Raw genomic sequence first — 21,587 nt, 5'->3', positions numbered from 1 at the left:
GTCACGTGCACAAACCTATTAGCCTCACACACAAAGAGTGCATGTCAATCTGGTGAAATCAGAATAAACTGCAGATGGAGGAAACTCAGTTTCTTAGCTGTGATCTTTTCTGCAATTGTTTGAGATGTTACCCCTGAGGACACCCATGTGAAGGGTGTAGAGGCCTTTCTGTACTTCTATTCCAACTTCCCCTGAATCTGTAATTACTTCTAAATAAAATGTTATATTGAAGCTATTGATGGGTAAAAGCTTCTGTGTAAAGAGACCTGGGTCCAAGTCTGGCTCTGCTGCAATGCCTCAGCAAGTCACTTTGCCTGTCTCTGCCCACTTCCTCATTATGTGACTGGGGGCATGGGGCACCCTTCCGGGCTATGAGAAGTTATAGAGGAGGTCCTGAGTGGTCAGCAGGGGAAAAGGCACTTCTGCCGGCTGCTCTTGGGGCCTGAAATGAAAACAGTGACAAAAACAAAATACCGGAGCCTTAGCTCACTTTTGTTTGGTCACCTCCAGGCCAAGTGCTGGGGGGCGCTTGGCTTCGGATCACCTCCTGATCGCTCCTGGGAGGCGGCAGCTGCAGAACACACAGGTGATGAGAAGGGCACTGGGGGCCAGTGACGTCACGGGCCACATCTGACTGAGGAGCCTGTGTAGGTTCTTTGGGGGAAATCGGTCGCTGAACAAATTCCCTGTGTATTCCGCTCACAAGCAGGTGGCGGGACAGAGGCTCCGCCATCAGGCGTCTTGCGGCTCGGCTACAGGACACAGTCCAACATCCACAATTCAAGTCCTCAGATTTCTGCGATTTCACTGAACCTGGTGTTTTACCTTCTCCGCTTTCTGGGGGTCATGCTCTGTGTCTAAAAAGCTGCTGAAATGACTACGTGGTTGACATATAGTCCTGATGATCAAGTGCATGAAACACACAGCTTTGGCCCTTTGAAGCCTTAAGCATTAAAATGAAAACCCAACAAAAACACAAACAAAGCCCATGTGGTATTGAGAGCCACCCCATAAAGAAAAGACACTGAACGTTAGCTAGTATCTTTTATTGTCAGACTTTCTTGAGCCAAGAAACAATGATTCTGCATGGCTATCCATAGGGATAAGGCAAGTTTCTTCTCTTGGTGGGTAGACTTAGTTGGCCTAAGTCTTTACAAGTTTTCTGTATAAAAATAGAAGTCCAAGACCAGATTATCTTTTGTCTGGTCATAAATGCTGATTTATTTACAGGGGCCTTGTTCAGGCCACCATTATAAACTTGGGATAAAATAGGTGTGTATTTTATTAAAGCCTCAGCATTGAATGTCAGGGTCCTTTAAAGATTTGCTCAAGTTGCTTTCAAGGAAGGTGACAGCTTTCCCTCATATTCAAACAGGGTTAAGTCACAATCTATCCACAGAGTGATTCAAACTAACCTTCCAGGAAACATTTTTTAACTTAAATCTCTTAGAAACTGAAGACTCCAAAGTGACTTCATACAGTTCTAAAAACAGCCTTGGAGCCAGCTGTTTAAGAGTGGCTTATAAATACAGTTATTTGCAGGCTGCATATCTGTTTATAATACAGCAGACACAGATTGCAGACTTTGCTACACGTAAAACAAAACTGGAGTCAAAAATGTGGCTTTCGAAATACAGCAAAGACAGGAAAAATTCAGGATTCCGGGTTGTTAATAAAACCACCTTGCAAAGTTAACAGTTGAGGACTCTTGACTCTGAACGATTAAAATATACAGATGCTACACCATTCATTGCACATCCTCTTTCCCTTCGCTTTCAAGGCTCGCGGAACAATGATGAAAGTGATGTGTTTATGAACACATGCGTGCACAGGCAAGCACATGCACGTTAAAGATGAAACAGAGAAAAAGTTAATAGGCGTCTGTGAGGAAGGCTGCCAGCAGCTCTCCACCTAAAACAGACCATCCCCTTACGCTCTCTCTCCGTCCCGCTCCCCACTCCCTCACCTTCCTCCCAGGGGAAATCAGGCCGGGAGGTTAGTGCAGAATTGATGGATCGACGCCCCTCCCCCACCCCAAGCTCAGCAAGCCTTCCTGTAAAGCAGGGGCGAGCATCTATCTCCCTTCAGTAGCACAGTTACGGGGGGTTCATGTCGGCTCCACGGAGTTAAGGCACTTCCGGCTGCTTTGGTGGCAGCGTGGGTTTCGTTTCCTCTCTTTTTAAGGCATGTGTCATCTAGTTAAGTAAAGCTTTGGACACTGGGTTAAGGTGGTACAGCTGAATACACCGATCGCTGGAATGGACAGGGCGAAAGGTCCCCCAAGACACCTCCCTCCGACGAGGGGCTTCTGCAAAGTCTGGGGCGGCCGCAATTCAGACTGCAGACGCGGGAGCCCCCGGGGGCCAAGGAGCAGGGTGGCGCGTGCAGGTTTTGAGTTCGCGTGGACGCAGGCTGCCTTCACCTGGAGCTGCCCTGGCTGCTCACGGAGCGCGAGGTGCTGTAGCGCTTCTTCACGATCATGCTGATGTAGGCTTTCATGAGCTTGGCCACGTCCACCACCTGCCGGGGGAGCAGAGTCGGACCACGGTCACCAAGTGTCCGCATGGCCAGGGTGCCCAGGCTAACAATCAGACATCCTCCACCCAGCGCGGGCAAGTGGGGGTCCGTCCCGCCTGCAAAAGCCAGCAGCCTGCCCGTGTGAATCCACGGATTCAGCCAAAAGTTCAACTGCTTTTGCCCTTTTGCTCCTGGTGGGGAGAAGGGACTCGTGGCCTCCCCCCGCCACTGCGCCACCTGGTGGTTGCCTGATGTAAAACTGTCGCATTTTGCAGGTAAAATAAAGCCCCCACCTAATCACATTAAGGGTCTTGGTATGATCAGGGCTGGGATAACTGTCCCCATTGAAAATAAGGGCAACACGACAGAGGTCACATCACAGCTTTTAAAGACTGGATCCCATCCTGCCAGTCAGCATCTCGTGATACAGCTGGAGAAACAGAACTGAGGGCAGGGGGGCGGCGGGCGGAAATGGGGACCACCACCTCCCACCCCACCAAGAGCTACCCATGCACGTTCTGCTCCCTGCCGACTCTGTACATGCAGGGGCTCTTTCATGTGTGTTCACTGCCGCCCCTTTCCGGCCCATTCCTCCTGAAGGCTGGCCTGCGTCCCTGCGGAGACATCCTAACTGGCTTCCGTCTCCCTGATCTCTCTTCCTTCTAATCCCACTGGACATCCCTGTAAAAGCAGTGTCCCGACACACCATGCACAGAGATCTCACAGCGGTTCTCTGCTCTCTACTGGAGTTGACCAAACCCAGCAGCTGGGCACCAGGGACCCTCCTTCCACCCCATTGCACACCTCCTGCACCACATCCGTGGTCCAGTCATCACCTCCCAGCACATCACCCTCACTTTACACCAGTAGCCAAATGGGAGACATGGGATTCACGCCCATTTCTCACCTTTGCTTGTTAGCAGCTCCCTGTGTGGAGACCTCAACAGGCTTCCTGCATTCTCATCATGATTACTACATTTTATGCTTTGGAGTAGGATGGCATATATACAGAGGTGTTTTTGTGATTTTTTTATTGTGAGAATTAGCTCTTCCCAGGGTGGTCTGCACTCACTCCCTCCTGCTCCTTGGACGCTGCCTGGCCCCAGTCTCATGGCTATGATCCACTGCCACCTTGTCTAATCATTTTCGCAAGGCTTTATTGCCAAATTATATATAATTTTTTGGACCTCTGTGTCACTTCTCTTTCTCCGCCTTCAAGGGTAAGAGCCCCCTGACAGCTGGAAACCAAATCTCTTCATTTCTATGTCACTTCCCTTTCTCTTCTTTTCCTGCAAGGGTAAAATCCCCTGACTGCTGAAAACCAAATTTCTCCATTGCAAAGGTATACAGAAGAAACGTGGGACTGTCAGATTTTGGCCTGTGAGAAACCTGCAGCAGGGAGGGACCACCATACTGTATTTTCCTATGTCTTAGAGCGAAATATGCAAATAAAGCTATTTGGTCAAAGGCATCAGGAACTGGGATGTTGTCTTGCTAGTTCATCAAGCCCACAGACGAAAGGTTTGCCTCTTACCTCACTGGTTTCAAAGAGCAGCTCCCTCTCATCGACGACGATCTTGTAGGTGTTGGCCAGGGGGGCACCGAAGGAGAGGATGTGTTCGTACTGGAAGACTTCCAATGGCCTCCCCTCCCCACGCTTGTAGACAGAGACCGCATCAGCACTGACGCCCAGCCAGAGGTCCTGGGGAAAGCCACCTTCCTTGCACTGGGGGGCGGGCAAGAGTTGGGGCAAGATCAGATCAGCAAAGTCAGAAACAGGACACAGAAACCACAAGATGGGCTCTGAGCCCAGCCCTCTGCACGGTGTACTGAACACATTCAATGTGTCTTTATGCAGAGGGCAACTGAAATACAAGATGTGAGAAATGGTAGCTCTCTGCCTTGATTGATTTCTGACCAACTCATCAACCCCATGCATTTGGAGAACACCCAACTGGTAAATTCAGCATCTTGCTTGGACTCTCCACCTCTCAACATCACTGTCTTGGCCATGTGAATTAGCTATGTGAAGGTGGCCACAGGTGAGAAACTTGACACTAATTTCCCATCAAATCAAGCAGCCTATTGCTGCATGCTAAGTGACTTCAGCTGTGTCTGACGCTTTGCGCCCTACACACTGTAGCCCAGCAGGTTTCTCTGTCCATGGGATTGTCCAGGCAAGAATACTAGAGTGGGTTGCCATGCCCTCCTCCAGGGGATCTTCCCTACCCAGGGATGGAACTGGCATCTCTTACATCTCCTGCACTGGCAGGGGGGCTCTTTACCACTAATGCCACCTGGGGATTCCTGTCTATCCCTAGTTCCGCCTCAATCCTGTTTTGAATGGTTGTTCTTCAAATGCAAAATCTAGGATCATAGAGGGAAATTCTCCAAATATGTGCTACACAGTTTCAGCTCCTCCTGAAAAATACAACTTGTGACAAGTAGCAGCAATGGCCTTTTGTGTGTATGGTGGTTGATCTCATTCGTTTACCAACAGACTTTTTTGCACACATAAGTGGAGAGAGATAGGAGCTGGGATACAGGCATGACAACACCAGTCAATGGGACTCAAGAGGGATATGCATCGGTGAAAACAGGAGACGAGGTACTTGTACAAAGCATCTGACTTAAAAACAAATGTAACCGACTCAATCAACCCATCCACCCAAAGATGGCATCCAGTGAAAACTCATGGAATAGAGATCAATATTTAGGGTTTTATAAAGCCTTCTTTAAAAGTCAACAAATAACATGCTGAATGACTCTGATCATAAGAAAAATAGATGCTCATCTAGACCAAGAGTTGGCAAAATTATCTGTTAAGGAACAGACAGCAAATATTTTAGGTTTTGTGGTATTGGTCACAGCTATTCAACTCTGCCATTTCAGCCTGAAAGCAGCCAGAGAAAAATACATAAAAGAAAGCACCGCTGTATTCCAATAAAACTTTATTTACAAAAAAAGAAGGCAGGCAGCATTTGGCCCTCAGGTTGCAGTTTGTCAAGGCTTGATCTTGATCATTAATAAAATTCTCTTTCAATAAATGGTCTACTTAAAAAAAGAAAAAGGATATGAATCAGTACTGGGTTGATGCAAACTTAGCCAAATTCCAATTGTATAAAAGAAATTTTTCCCTACAAATACTCATGAGAAAAAAAATTAAAATCCAAATATATCCAAAATTTCTAATTTTATGGACATACTGCTAAGCTATTTTTAAAAACTTTAATGCAGATTTTTACCAGCACTTTTTCATTGGGTGTACAGCTTGAATAAGAGTCAGTTATTTAAGAATAAATAATATCGTAATTTTCCACTTGCTTCTAACATTACAAGTAATTACTGAAAAAGAGGAAGAATACTTTGGGTGGGTACAGGAGGGTGTGAAGGGTAAAACTGGGGAGCTCTAACCTATAAGGGCAGGGCTTCCCAGGTTGCGCTAGTGGTAAAGAACCCACTTGCCAAAGCAGGAGACATAAGAAACACGGGTTTGATCCCTGGGTGGGGAAGAAGCCCTGGAGGAGGGCATGGCAACCCATTCCAGTACTCACCCCTGGAGAATCCATGGACAGAGGAGCCCAGTGGGCTATAGTCCACAGGGTCACAAGGAGGCTGATATGACTGAAGTGACTTAGCATGCATGCAACCTCAGAGGGTTAAGAGAGCCACATGTTCCACCCAGTCCTCCTTCCCTGTGACCTTGACCGAGGTCACACTGACTCAAGTGTGCAACCTGGTCCAGGAAGCAGCAGCCCGCTCTCACCTCCACGTCGAAGAGCGTCGACCCGTACCCAGGCCACTCCTTGATCAAGGCCATGTACTTGGCCATGGCCTGTTCCTGGCTCATGCCCTGGAACTTCTTCCACTTGTCCAGGATGCTGGCCCGTGCGGAGCACACCTCCTCCTTGACCCACATGTCCACCATCTGCTCCTCCTCTGCCTTCTGCCGTATCGCGGAGCCCGTCCGGAAGCTCCGCCGCAGGGTCCCCTCCAGGAAGCTCGTGCGCCTCTTCTCCAGCCGCTCCCCCGGCGTGAAGCTCTTGGTGGATTGGCTGATGCGGGCCTTGAGCCTCTGCAGTGAGTAGACCTCCTCGAGGGGCGGCACCGGAGCGTGCGGAGTGTAATCCCCCTGCAGGTACTGGAGCCGCAGGGCAGCCAGCACCTGCAGGTTCTCCTCGGGGGCCGGGTAGTGGCCATGGATGACGGCTTCGTGGGCCTGCGAAGAAGTGGTCGATGGCTTCATGGGGCCAGACACTGCCGTGTCACACGACGCCCACCTGGCTTGCTCCCTCAAACCATCAGGATTTCTCTCAAATGTCATCTTCCATTAAATGGTACCCTAACACCCCTTCACGGCTTTAAATTTCTCCCTGGCAATGGGTACCACTGAAAACGTGTATTTATTATTTCCTCTCCCTCTCAATCCTCCCTATCCCCAACTAAGACAGTTCCTGGTACAGGCATTCATATGATACATACCCAAGTTTCCTTCTACCAGTGAATAAGAGCATCCCTCACTGGTGACGCTGAGAATTCTACGGCCATGCCTGGGGTCTAAGGACTAGCAGTTACCCTGAGAAGGGTATGAATGGGTTCACCCCTGCGTGTCTGCAAAGGAGCCTAAGAACTCCATTTACCTGTTCAAACATAAAGGCGAATTCCACGCTGTCTTTTGGCACGTTGTCTGTGTCCAGGAAGCAGTAAAGTTTGAAGTAGAATTTCCAGGGCTGCTCGCCCACCTCTGAAGTGGCGGCCAGCCTACAGACAGAAGTGGAGAGACACGGATAAAACCGGATATGGGCCAAGAGTGACCCACAGGGCCATCAGCGCATGGGATGTATCCGACGTCAGGATTCAGACACCCTGTCTGGGCTCAGAGCAGAGTGTGGAGGTGGGATGGTGGGAGAGAAAACAGAGCCAGAGTGAACCCTGCTAACTTATCCAGAAGCGAAAAACACGCTTTCATCCCAGTTTTAAAGACAACAAACAGGCAGCCTTCAGTTAAATTGGGCTAACGAGTATTTTCTGAGTGCCCATTCTGGTTAGTTCCAGCTAAGCATTCTGATGCATTCAGAGGAAGAAAAGAAACAAAGCCTATTCCTTCATTCCCTTTGCCAGCTCTCAAATATTTATAACAACTGACCTGAGGATTCCCCAACAGTCCAGAGATTAGGACTCTGCCCTTCCACTGCCCAGGTTTGATCCCTGGTCTACTAAGATCCTGCAAGCGCACAGTGCAGCAAAAAAAACAAACCCAACCTGAACAAAAACTGACAAGAATAGCAGGGAAGCTGTGTTTGCATAAAGTAGAAATGTCTGGTTGGTTTTTTTTTTTTCCCCCATTTTGGCTTATTTCCAACAAAGCACTTAGACCAGGCCCACCCAGAAGAGAGGATGTCACTTCTCAGAGACTTGAAGTTTGGGGCTGCTGTAAACCTCGTGGTCCCCTGCCACATTTCTAAGTTAAAGCTGCTTCTGCCCCTTATGCAGTCAGGAGGGCGAGGGCCCAGCCTGGCCAAAGTCTTGTTATTGGCACTAGCATCTTTCTAAAGTAGGAATATCTTCTGTGTTACTTGGGGGCTGTGAATATTGTAGGTCCAAGAGATACTAAATGGGGTTTGAAGAGTTTATAAGCTGGCTTCTGTCTACTAGTCCAGCTTCAAAGCTAATGACAAGTGAAGATCTGAGAAAATCAGAAAATTCAGAGATAATGGGAACAACAGGGGACTCAAAGAATGGGGCAGAGGAACAAGGATGAGTGAATCCTATTTAAGACAGTGGCTCTATAGGGAAACAGGCAGCAGAGAGAGATGAGAAATTAAATATGCTTCAACACAGGTAAAATGAGGTGGATTCAAACATGTGCTAAAGCTGAAAATGGAACAGAAGTTCAAACCCTTTCTCTTCTTTCCTCTAATCTGCTGGCACTTCGGGGAGAAGGAACTTACTTTTCAAACTTTGCCAACACATCTGCTACGATGGTCCTGCTCTCGATGGCTTTATCGACGTGTCCATTGTACTCAAAGAGTGCGAACATGTTTCTGCTGTCCTCCATGGCCAGGCCTCGGATCAGCTTCTCCACCACCTGGAACACACGGGGGCCTCAGCTGTGGTTCTAGAACATGCCTTTATCAGAAGCCAGAGGGCGCTGCCAGCACACGCGAGGGTCCAAGCAGCTTTCTCATACCATCCTGTGTGGAATTTCAAAGGTGCCGTACCCCCTGGTTCTCTTGAAATCAGTTCTCTGTCTTCCTTGCCAAAAAGAACACAGGCTATTCTACCTCCTGGTAGGGGCAGATACTGGGCCAGTTTCTTGCAAACTAGCCAAGTGCATGAAACTAAAGTCCTTTTGGGGACTTGCCTGGTGGTCTAGTAGTTATGAATCCGCCTTCCAATGCAGGTGACGCGGGTTTGATCCCTTGTTGGGGAACTAAGATCCACATGCCACAGGGCAACTAAGCCTGTGTGCCAAGACATGAGAAGCCCACACACCGCAACAAAGACCCAGCTCAGCCAATTTAAATAGATAAATAAAATTGTAAAAAACAACAAAAATAAAGCCCCTTTGTCTAATAGTGATTTCCGTTGATATTTCTGCTACACCAGCTTTCCTGGGTTTTATTGTACTATTCCTTTTAGCCCATTAGTTTTACAATATTAACACTAAGTTTACATTGAAAAAAGAAACTGTGTTCCCTTCTCCTAGTGTTCTAGATTGTTATTGTTGTTTAGTCACTGAGTCATGTCTGTCTCTTTGTGACCCCATGGACTGTAACCCGTCAGGCTCCTCTGTCCATGGGATTCTCCAGGCAAGAATACTGAAGTGTTGCCTTGGTCTCCTCCACGGGATCTTTCCCACCCAGGGATTAAACCCATGTCTACTGCGGCCCCTGCACTGGCAGGTAGATTCTTTACCAGTGAGCCACCTGGGAAGACCCCATGTTCCAGATTATCTGTGTGGCAAACAGAAATACTTTACTGCAGAAACGATCAGATACACCCTTGTCATGGTGGCTGAGTTAGGTCCATAATGTCTACTAGACATTCCACTGCTTCTCAGATTAGCAGGATTATGGGCACGTCCTTGTTTACTGAGCAGCTGCAGTACGCCAGCCTAACTGCGCACGATTTTCCTGATCTGAGGGAGCGCGTGGGCACTTGGGCCTCCCGCTTACCTCCCCAGCCGTGGTGTGGGAGTTGATGGTGATCTTGCATGAACCCCCACCGTGGCAGTACACTGTGGACGTCATCTCTTGCCGATGGATCAGAGCTTCTATCTCATCTCGCGAAGGCACAAACTCTCTGCATTTGGTTTTCTTAAGAGATTCGTAAATGAAGAGGGCGTATTTTTCCATCTCAGTTCCTGGAAACTGTTCCCGTATCCTAGGAGACAAACACCGACTGTTAGTTGCCAGACTGAGCATGGCTGGCTACGGAGAGTTGGGCAGCTTCAAGGCGCCGCAGACCAAGGTGGCCAGTGGGGTCCCAGTGGTGAGCGGGGCCAGTGCCAGCCACTTCTGTAGCTCACCCTGTGCTGTTTAAAGACGAAAGCAGCCGAGAGGGAGAGACAGACAGGAAGGAAGGAAGAAAGAAAATCCAGAGACCAAAGAGCTCAAGTATGACTGGGAGCAACTTTTGCTACCAGCTGACCTCTGCAGAGCTATTATGATTGAAAAAGCCACGTGCCTCATACTGTCCTATGAAAATCCCTTTTTCACAGTTAATCTGCATTGAATCAGTTTCCACCTGCTTGATCTGAAACAAATATCTAAGGGTTTTTTTTTTTCCTGTTTTTATAGAGTTTGCATGTGCTAAGTTGCTTCATTCATGTCCAACTCTCTGCAACCCCATGGACTACAGCCCGCCAGGCTCCTCTGTCCATGGGGATTCTCCAGGCAAAAATACTGGAGTGGGTTGCCATGCCCTCCTCTAGGGGATCTTCCCAACCCAGGGATCGAACCCATCTCCTGCATTGCAGATGGATACTTTACTGCTGAGCCACCAGGAAAGCCCTCATATAGAGTGGTGGCATTCAATTTATCCAACGTCCCACACATCAGGACCTCAAAGTGACCTGGTCCCTGGACCAGCCCCATGTGGTTTAGAGACACAAAGGTCGTTTGCCCCTGGTAAGCTGCTCAAGTGACCTAGGAGGCTGACCCACACCAGGCGTCTTCTGTTCTGGGTCTGAGTTTTCAGAGCCACAGGCCACTGCACCCCACAACGTGAGCAGAGCTGCCCAGGCCACCTCGTACCTTCTCAGGTGGAACTTGAGGTACTTGAGGATCCCGCGGCTGGGCAGGAAGGTGCAGCTCAGGCAGGTGAGGATCTGCCAGCTGCAGAGGTTGCCCACGCTGCCCGGGTGGGGCACCTTGTTGGTCTGCTTGATGAGCTGGCAGTACAGCTCGTCTCGCAGAGGCCGGAGGTCGTGTCCCGTCTGGAGGATGCCCTGGATGATAGGAATAGGGTCGGACATGGACTCCAGCTGCTGGAGGGAGTTGAATATCTTGATGGCTTCGTCCTGAAGCGTCGTGTAGCCCTTGTCTTTGAGCACTACGAGGAGCAAAACAAACACGAGTCACACGAGGGGTTCAGAGATGGTACCCTCTGAGCAGTGCCCACCATGTGGGGTTCGGAGAAGGTACCCACTGAGCTGCGGACAAGAGGCAGGGCTGGGGACTAGAGCTATTTCAGGATGCAGTGCCAGCATGTGCCCTGGACACTCCAATCAGCCAAACTGAGGCAGGCTAAACTAAATTATTTTTAGTTGTTTAAACTATTTAAACACATAACTGAACTATTTTACTGTGCAAAATGCTTACTGAGAAGCTGGTCTATGCCAAACAAGTTCCACATTTGACAGGTAAGACACCTGTTTAGCGTCTGCTTCTTACAGCGTTCCCCAATCGTTTTCGCACCAGAGACCGATTTTGTGGAGGACAACTTTTCCTGGACCAGGTGAGGTGGGTGGGGATGACTGGGGATGATTCAAGTGCATTACATGTATTGTGTACTTTATTTCTATTATTATTACATCAGCCACCTCCGATCACCAGGCTTTGGATCCTGGTAGTTGGGAACCCCAGTTCTAGTATACGAAGGGTACCGTGAGTTCCTGGGGAGAACTGGCATGTTCTTTAATACAACAATCCTCATGCCACTATAACTAATCAACGCGTATCTGATGGAGCTCAAGAGTTCACAGAGAATCGTGTCCCGGGTCTGGGTGGAATTTGGGACTCACGGTTGAGGTTGATGTCTCCGTAGGGCAGGGGCAGGAGTGGTGAGTGCAGCGGGTGGTGGGTGTGCCTCAGGATGGGGTTCCGCTTGTATATCTGCTCCACCACGTCCGAGTTCAGGCAGTTCTCCTTGAGAAGAATGGGGCCATGAGAGAACGCCCACGAGCTTATTGTAAGCCCCATACACATGAAAGAAAAAGCCACCCATATCCACCTGCACATGAACGGTTTTCATACATCACAGAACACCTGCGGCTTGGGGATGGTGGTGGGAATCCAGCATTAATCATCTCAAGCACCAAGATACCCACAAGTGATGTTTCAGGACAAATCACACATTTCTGTTTTTCTTACATAACTTATTCTCATTCTCTTTGGGTCTGTATATATTTTCCTATGTTACTAAAAAACCTTCCCTCTGGAGATTGTTGGTGTTGTTCAGTCACTAAGTTGTGTCTGAACAACCCCATGGACTGCAGCATACCAGGCTTCCCTGTCCTTCACTTCACTCCTGGAGTTTTGCTCAAACTCATGCCCACTGATGCCATCCAACCATCTCATCCTCTGTCATCCCCTTCTCCTCCAGCCCTCAATCTTTCCCAGCATCAGAGTCTTTTTCAATGAGTTGGCTCTTCACATCAGGTGGCCAAAAGATTGGAGCTTCAGCATCAGTCCTTCCAATAAATATTCAGGGCTTGTTTCTTTTAGGATTGACTCCCTTGTCTCCTTGCAGTCCAAGGAACTCTCACGAGTCTTCTTCAACACCATAATTTGAAAGCACCAGTTCTTCCACACTCAGCCTTCTCTATGGTCCAACTCTCATATCCACACGTGGCTACTGAAAAACCCATAGCTTTGACTATACAGACCTGTGTCAGCAAAGGGATGTCTCTGCTTTTTAATATGTTGTCTAGGTTTGTCATAGGTTTTCTTCTAAAGAGCAATCTCTGGAAATTACATATACTTAAAAAATTAATAATTTCTCTTGCTAATTATTTAGCCATAAGTCATTTGGCAAATCATGCTATCCTGGTTTGTAATTCATTTTAAAAACAGCAATTCCCTAGCTCTTCAGTGATTAGGACTCTGCATTTCTACTGCAGGGGGCCTGGGTTTGATCCCTGGGTGGGAAACTAAGATTCTGCAAGCTGTGTGGGGTGGCCGCTAGAAAAAAAAAAATACATTTTGCTAGTTCTCTCACTGGTCTTTCGTATCGTCCATCTGAAAATGACACTGTAATAGGCATGGAAATGACACTGTAATATGCTATCCGTGAGACTGTTCTTTCCTGAGAACTCCTGAAATATAAGAGCTCCTCTCAGAGAATTTCATCATGTATTCATGTTCTTAAATCATTAATTTGGGGTCTGAAAAAGTCACAATTATTTTTAGAACTTTGAATCAACAGAAATTTTGGAGGAGAGGGAATAAATCATTCTATCGTGGCAATTTCATTTCCACTATGAAACTTTTTCAATAACACTCAACTGAAAATGAGAAGGAAATATGTTTTAATTACTTTAAAAATATGATATGGAAATAATTAGGGCAACTTGACTCATTTCTTAAGAAGCACTGCTTCATATCAAAAAATTCTCCTTACTTTTTTAACATCTGATTTCATTTAACAAATGAATTAAATGTATTTGTCTAAGTTAAGAAGTGCTTCTAAATGTTAAGAATCACAGTTTCACAGTTAAAAACTATTTACTCTTTCATGTTTGATTTATATAATAAACAGAAGGGTAGATAAGATATAGCTTTGAAGAGAACGTTCAGCTGATACATGCTTTTTTCTTTCTTTTCTCACAGGAAAGCTTCAAAAAATTCATTTTTTTTCTTTTTTTGCGACAAGAAATGACATTATTAGTTTCAAGTGTTCCTAATGACGTATTAGTTTCAAGGGTTCCCCAAACAGCTCTGCAGTTTGTAGGATAACTGACTTGCAGGAATTTGACTCCAAATGTCCAGAAAACATATCATTTTGGAGTCAAGAGGCTGACTTGAATTTGGTGGGTAGTAATATCCTATCAATGCATTAGACCCTCTCCCACCTTTACAAAGGCACAGCTTCCCTCCTGGATCTGATGCGTTCCTTTCCTTTGACGTAGATCAGTAAATAAATGCCTGCCTCACTATCCTTGTGGTATCTTTTCTGTCAGAGCTCTGGCTCTTTCCTTCATACTGGAACCCTGCCCACATGGAAAACTTGGAGGAACAGCATAAAAATAATTCCCCTGACTTGCTTCTGCACGAGGGACTGACCCGTTATGTGAACAATGCAACCAGAACATCCCATGTCTGCATTTCCATTCCTGGAAAATGAGCGCCGTGCCGTGATCCTTGCTCATGGCTGCCACTTAATCATTCATTCATTATCTACTCAGAGCAAGTAATCTTATCAACAGAAAATCACAATTTAACAAGGTCAAAGTTGGTCCACAAACTTGGGAGCTTCTTTTGTGAGTTTAGAGGCACCTGACAAGGATTCCAATTTTCTAGACCCATCTTGGGATTCTCCCTGGTGGCTCAGGGGTCAAGAATCCACCTGCCAATATAGGAGGTGCAAGTTTGGTCCCTGGGTCAGGAAGATCCCCTGGAGGAGGAAATGGCAGCCCACTCCAGTAGTCTTGCTTGGAAAATCCCATGGAGAGAGGAATCTGGTGGGCTATAGTCCATGGGGTTGTGAAGAGTCAGACGTGATTGAGCACTAGGAATTAGTTTTAGATTATGGGCTCTTAGTGAATCCACTTGTGTGGTCTAGAAACCATTGAGTGAAAATAGAATTATTTTGTGACTCCTAGAAGGGCCCCAACTTGGGCTCAAGTGGAATCTGTGACATGCAGGTTGTCCCCCACACAGATCACACCACATCCCTGTGACTGGGGAGCCCCCACCCCAAATTACAGACCACTGTCCCTTGGCCTACAGAGCTCTACAGCTGGGTTTGCCTCGCCAGCCATGCCTAACACCTCCCCAGAGACATGACAGCTTTAGCATCACATTCCACGTGCAGTCGAGCATTTCGATTTTTTAAAACCCGGATGCACAAACATGAAATTGACCAAGAGTTAGTTTTGATTACAGAGTGAAAATGAAGCTTGACTAATGCTGACATCTTGGTGTTCTGAGGGTGGGAATCTGCGGGCTACCACAGACCACTATGGTCACGCTCACCTTGATATCTTGAATCAGCTGCTGCGTGGGCGTGTCAATTGGGGCCTTGGTGTCGGTCACGTTTTGAATGGCGCTGGACCACCTGGTGGCCTCATTGAGCAGCTTGGTGTAGAGCCGGTAGCAGTGCTTGCGTCCGTACACGGTGACGTTCCAGTAGCCTGTGAGAGCAGAGACACGCACGTATCAGTGTTAACCTTGGGGGCCAAGGTGACATCCTCACGCCAGAGTCCCAGAAATCCAGCACCCACGTCGTCTCCACCTAAGTCCCTTATTATTTAGTTCAGGAGCTACTTGCTGACTTCTTCCAAGTGCCCTGCCCTGCACTAGATACCCAAAGTCACGTGGAAGTTACAGTTGAGAGGGAGAGACAAACATTAAAATGATAAGCCCAGAATCAAACATATAATTAGTACCATCTGCTCTAAAAGAAGCAACAGGCATAAACTAAAGCCCTGTTCAAGGCTCTGGACAAGAGTCAGAACTCTTGCCTCAGATTTCTGACTTTCCTCCCCCCGCCTTCTGTTCCTTCTTTTCCTTTCTTTAGGATTCTCCCTCCTCCCTTCAAAAGAAACTGTTTATGCAAAGCAAGCCGTCCAAGTGTTCAGACACCAGATGAAAGTGTAATGGAGTGATTTCAGTTAAAAAAAAAATACATGAGTATTTTTTGAATGGAGTAACTATACTACAAAAGCACAAAGTCACAACTAGCAACAAAAATCAAAATAAACGATCTAGAAACATCTTTCATAATACCCAAAAGGGGAAAAGAAAAAGAAGCTTGTGTGACTGCTTTATATTCTACTGGGTTATGTTCACTGACACTCAGAATTTACCTTGTTTTTAGGCTGCATTATGACTCAGGGTGCAAAGGTGAGAAAGACAAAAACACAAGCACAGAAAAACAAGGCGTTCTGCAGGAAAACCTTTGTCTGTTTACATTCCATTGTCCTGAGAAGAATCTTTCAGCAACTCAATAAATCAGGATCCTTTACTATGGTTTACATTATCAAGTGTTCATATAGGTAACCATGGATAGCCTCAAAAGATAATTAAGCAAGGAAAGAGATATTTTTGGAGGGGAGAGGAGGGAATATACACACGCTAGGTGGGGACCTCGCCCCTTTGCTCTGAGCAAACCCAGAACTCCTACAATCAATCGGGCCATGTCTCAGACATGATCAGCCCAAAGCACACCGCACCACTTACCCGTCTCCTTAAAGATCTTCTCATCAGGTGGGACGACCGAACAAAGACTATTGAGAACCAGGGTGCCCAACTTCAGAGCGTTCTTTTCCGAGCTCTTGTAGTAATCCAAGGAATTGTGCGTGAGTACAAACCACCGTTTCTTCAGTTTGAGGGATGACATCTTCGGACTGTTTTTCACTTCTTTGTGCAACCACCCTGGAAAGACAGACTTAAGTGTTAATTCAAAACCAGGATGAGCAGCATCTCATACCAGGTGACAATCGGCTTACAAATGGGGTGTCTTTCTATATATCTGCTAGCAATGGCCACAATCCTTCCTTATTTGGTGATTTTTAACAATGCCAGCATACAAAATCATCCAAGGAGGAGGGGATATATGCACACATACAGCAGATTCAGTTCAATGTACAAGAGAAACACAACACGGTAAAGCAATTATGCTGTTCAGTCACCAAGTTGTGTCCGACTCTTTGCGACCCCATGGACTGCAGCACGCCAGGCCTCCCTGTCCCTCACCATCTCCCCAAGTTTGCCCAAGTTCATGTCTATGAACTTGGACAAAGCAATTATACTCCAATTAAAAAAAAAAAAAAAAAAAAGAGGCAAAATTATTCAGAAAAGAGGCTCAAAATGGAAATGTAGCAGATACTCATGTAGATGAAAACAGGGCTCCATAAGTCAGAAAGCCTCAGGGCATCACCTCTCACTATGAATTCCTGGCCCTCCACTCTGGTGTCGCCCTTGGACCTCTGCAGCAGCGTTATCCAATGGTGCATCTCCTCCGGCGTGTCGGCGTTGCAGTGAAGCACCCGGTTGGCCGTGATGATCACGAACGAGTTGGGTCTGAGCGGCGGGGAGAGAAGGAAGCAAAACCGCTTAGCTCCACTGAAACCGTCACCTCCGTGTGAACCAAGACTGAATGTCTTTTTCCTGGCTTACGGATCATGGGGAGAAAAATGGCAGTGCTATTTGTATTTTCTGCCGAAGCAAACCTCACTCATTTCTGCAGGATTTGTTTCATGCCTCATTAACCTTTACACTTGGAGCAACACATTCTGAAAGGTCCTGGAAGGAAAAACATTTCTTCATGCAAAACTTTCCAGACGAAATTCGGTTCCGGGCAGGCTAACCAAGGTGACCGTGGGGGAAAGATTTTTTTTGGATGCCTCTCCAAAGTAAATTTCTTCCTGCCTTGGATAATATTTCTGTGGGTCGGGAATGAAATGTCATACACCAGTAACAGAAGATCAGTAAACAGCTGTAAGTGGAACATCTTATACACTTGACTATGCCTGGAACAGAGAGCCACCTGGATCCATGACCTCAGTGTGAGCTGACAAGGGGGCCTTTTCCAGGCAGAGATAAATTAATAATGGAAATTTACTTTCTCCTGCATCTTTTTATCTGGCAATGCCCTGAATCTCTCATAGGACCTTGCTTCTATTAATTCTTAATCACTGGAGCTAGGGACTATGAACAATATTTTGGAACTTTTCAAATGTTTGCTGAAGCTAAGTGCTGCAAAAATTCAAGGAAAAGGAAGAGGAACAGGACTATAGTAGGGACAGACAGGTGGTCCTTAAAACACAAGATTTTTCTAGAGTCGGGAAAGGAGAAAGGTGAGCACTTGGGGAAAAGGGAAAAGCCAGGTAGGGATGGAAATTTCTCTCGTGGATCATCACATGCCCAACATGCCAGATGAAGGGGTTTAGAAGAAGAGAGATGCAGGCAGGAACGTGACCGTCAGAATCAGAACTTGGGCTTTGATGACTGACGTGACATGCACGTGTTCACATTCCTGAGCCAGGTACGGGGAGGTGCGGGGTGACCAGTAGAAACAAAGAATACAGTTCAGAAAAGCCTTCGTGAACAGTGAGTGACGGACACCTCAGAACTCTCATTTGGCCCAGGAGACATGATTTTTGTTGTCAATTTGAATTCATTTCTATTCTCTCTAAAGCAATGTTATTGAAGGCAGAAGTCAATTTCCACTTGTACTCAGAATTCTTAAGTGGAGAAGCAAAATAAAGATGGTAAAGATGATGGTCACTGGGTACAAAGACCCCTGAGACCACTGCCAAAGACAATCTGCCTTCAAAAACAAAAAAAGCAAAACTGAAAATATGCTATATTTAAGGGCACGGGTAAGGAAGGCATGGCAAGGAAAATAAATGACTGTGGTTTAACTTATTAATACTCTACATATAAACTTCCATCAAAATCCTTTTCCAGTTCATTATTAAAATATAGAAGGGGGAAGTTCACCCACTCCTGTGTTGGGACACAAGCATTTTCTTCCTAGATGAATCCCAAGTTTCTCCCTGTTTTCTTGTTGTTGTTGTTGTTGTTGTTTAATCGCCTAGTTGTATCCGACTCTTTTGTGACCCCAAGGACCATAGGCTCTTCTGTCCATGGGATTTCCCAGGCAAGAATACTAGAGTGGGTTGCCATTTCCTTCTCCAGGGGATGTTCCCGACCCAGGGATTGAAGCCACATCTCCTGCACTGCAGGGAGACTCTTTACCACGGGGCCACCTGGGAAGCCCGTTTTTCTCTATGACTGTCTAAATTAGGTTTCCATGGTCTCCCTCACCTCTGATCCCCCACACACCAAAGACACCCAGAGAGGAAGACCGTGATTGCTGGAGCAGACCAGGTGGGAACACGAAGCCTAGAGTCATCTCCAGGGCCAGAGCATAGAGGCCTGTGGGTGCCTGGAGGTAATGAGCAGGTACTTTTGTTAACCATCACACCTGAGCTTACCTATCTGGGCTGTCCGAGGCACACACAGAATCGATCAGCCCCACATCCAAAGTGCCCTGGAAAGGAGCAAAAAGCAGAGAAACTCAGAGAACCACTGGGGTACAGCACACATCATGATAACACCCCTAGATGATGCCTTTCCAAGCAGGCAAACAAAAAAGGCTCCTTCTTTTTGTGTTAACTGTGAAGTAATAGTCATCTAAAGAAACATTCCCCTTCATTCAGTACAGACAGCCTTGAGACAGGGCAGAATCTACAGTCTACTCATTAAATAAATTATAAGCGAATCTTTCTGTCTTGTTCCTAAAATACTTTCAGTAAAGAGTGTTTACGAACTTCTTTCAATCGTACCAATTTTCTGATTTATATTATAATCGATCTTGAATTTTATATTTACATGAAAAGGAAACTACTTCTAAAATAGGTTTTGTGGCTCCGTTTATATGTGTCTGGGATAGAATAACTATAGAATGAATACAATTTGTAATTCAGTAAATCTTTTGAAGAAAATATAATAAGCTTAAATGATTTCATAAAAACTGGAATTTTTTTGTTCCAGATGGGCAATCTGTAATCTATTACTACTCACAATCTTCTATAATTTCTTGTGTTTCTGAATGATTTTTACCAAGATATTCCTGTTTCTCTCTTTCATTATTATAGTGTGTGTGCTTAGTTGCTCTAGTCATGTCCACTCTTTGTGGCCCCATGAACAGTAGCCTTCCATGATGCAGGACATGGATCCACTGTCCATGGGGATTCTCCAGGTAAGAATACTGGAGTGGGTAGCCATGCCCTCCTCCAGGGGATCTTCCCAATCCAGGGATCAAACCTGCATCTCCTGCATCGCAGGTAGATTCTTTACCAACTGAGCCACCTGGAAAGCCCAATTATTATACTCTTACTTACTTAAAAAAAAAAAAAACTGCCCGCAAGTTCCTGGTCCCCTTCCCCCACTTAGGATTTCCCCCCTCCACCCTATCGCAGCTTACATACCACAGCGTTTTGTGGGTTTGCCTGCTCATCATGCATCTCCCGAATCTCCTGGTCTGTGGATGCGTGGACCTGACTCAGCACACTGAACCACTGGCTGTAGGAAAGAGACAGCAAGGGTCAAGGGATGGCCAATCTCTGCACTTACAAAACAGGGACACCCTGTTCCACCTCCCCTGAAAAAATGACATCTCTGAGCAACTTTCTTAACTTGCCTGTTCCTCACGGGTAAATGTAGATATACTACTACCAAAGGAGCAAGGGTAGAACAAGCAGCCAAGGTACCTTGAAGTACCATTTGATGTAACTTCCAATCAGTGGGAAAACCCTTTTCTCTGGCCCTACATTCACATGGACATTTAATGGTGATGACAATGAGCTTCTAGAGAAATTGGCAGCAAGAAATAAGACCCTCAGTTCTATCCAAAACCCTGAGGTCAAGAGTCTTTACTGAAGATATTATTTATAACCTACGGAACATGCAAGTGCCTTCTCAGCTTTAAAAAGTGTATTCTGAGATAAGAAGACCTATAATATAAGAGCATCATCTTGGGTGTCTACTCAATCCCAGGATGAGGTTTCCAAACCCCTGATGGATTTCTACCTAGGTGCATAAAACCACAGGAGAGTTGGAAACAGAAAACAAATGCTTGAAGCAGAAAATTATTTTGACTAGAGAACTCTTCTGTCTTCATTTCAAAAGGTTTTTGGTACTTCCAGCCTCATTAGATTCAGATAATGAAGGAAAACAGGTCAATTCCAGAAAAGTCAAGCAGAACAAAAGTTATGTTGTAACTAGAAACACAATACACGCTTGAGAAAAATGACTACACATGTCCAGTTGTCTGTTGGTCCGTCAATCCATCCATCCGTTATTTACTAAGCAACTACAAGTGAGAGGTACCAAATGTGAGATTCCAGGACATCCTTCTCCTGCAGGGGGCTGAGCAGACACATATACACACTCCTGTAACTAAAGCTGAGAAAGTACTTGGTATACAATGGCATGTTTAAGTAAAAAAATTAATATCTATATTTAAAGGTAAGTCATGTAAATTATTTATAGCAAAGCACTAAAATTTTCTGTGATTCCTAAAGCAGAAACATGTAATGAAGAGCTTGAAAATACTCAACACAGAGAGACTCTTAGGGAGACCAATGGAAACATTTTAATATGAATTTGTTCATCAACTCTAGTTAATCCAAAGGCAAGACTTCAGTCATTGCTTTATAAAGCTCAAAAACATCCCAAGTCAAACACTGAGCAACATATACATTTAAAATGTAGGTCACATGGGATCAGATAGACAGATACACACACACAAAATCTGCTGTGGCTTTCATCTGTACAGGTGACCCCCTCAAATCTAAAAAATCTCTTCTCCTAAATCAAGTACAACTCAGAATCTGAAAAAGAATTTGTAAAAATGTGCTCCATTGGTCAGGGCAAAAATTCCTTGGCTACAATATTCCAAATGTTAAATTTAGCAGGTTTATTATGGCACAAAACAGACAGGGCTGCTGCCAAGAGCTGGGTCTATAATTCAGTTGCAAAGCCATGGGCATTCCCTGGACCGCAGAAAACCACACGTGGTCTCCAGGAGTCCCAGACAGAATGATGGGGCTGTAATTCCAGGTTTGCTTGTTTTTCCAGTGTGTGTCATGATTTATGGATCTGAGCGGGGGTTTT

The 21,587-nt window shown here is 46.0% G+C and overlaps 1 protein-coding gene across 6 annotated transcripts in view; it reads right to left on the bottom strand.

The window, feature by feature from the left end:
* Window positions 1–1,031: 1,031 nt before the first annotated feature.
* MYO10 (myosin X) overlaps window positions 1,032–21,587 on the bottom strand; it is a 258,499-nt gene continuing 237,943 nt past the window's right edge. For all 6 annotated transcript variants that reach the window (XM_055554772.1, XM_055554774.1, XM_055554773.1 and 3 more), the window contains 13 exons: window positions 19,901–19,994; window positions 18,905–18,960; window positions 16,843–16,985; window positions 16,143–16,337; window positions 14,937–15,094; window positions 11,765–11,888; window positions 10,776–11,073; window positions 9,696–9,903; window positions 8,469–8,605; window positions 7,158–7,278; window positions 6,284–6,736; window positions 4,052–4,243; window positions 1,032–2,520 (listed from right to left, as the gene is read on the bottom strand). In XM_055554772.1, the coding sequence (XP_055410747.1) occupies window positions 2,419–2,520; window positions 4,052–4,243; window positions 6,284–6,736; window positions 7,158–7,278; window positions 8,469–8,605; window positions 9,696–9,903; window positions 10,776–11,073; window positions 11,765–11,888; window positions 14,937–15,094; window positions 16,143–16,337; window positions 16,843–16,985; window positions 18,905–18,960; window positions 19,901–19,994 (2,281 nt within the window). In that variant the 3' untranslated portion in view covers window positions 1,032–2,418. The remainder of the gene's footprint in view (window positions 2,521–4,051; window positions 4,244–6,283; window positions 6,737–7,157; window positions 7,279–8,468; window positions 8,606–9,695; window positions 9,904–10,775; window positions 11,074–11,764; window positions 11,889–14,936; window positions 15,095–16,142; window positions 16,338–16,842; window positions 16,986–18,904; window positions 18,961–19,900; window positions 19,995–21,587) is intronic.

This window comes from Bubalus kerabau, chromosome 18, assembly GCF_029407905.1.
Source record: "Bubalus kerabau isolate K-KA32 ecotype Philippines breed swamp buffalo chromosome 18, PCC_UOA_SB_1v2, whole genome shotgun sequence".
NCBI lineage: Eukaryota > Metazoa > Chordata > Mammalia > Artiodactyla > Bovidae > Bubalus > Bubalus kerabau.
Note: the sequence above shows the minus strand (reverse complement) of the source record. Positions and strands in the feature narration are given on the sequence as shown.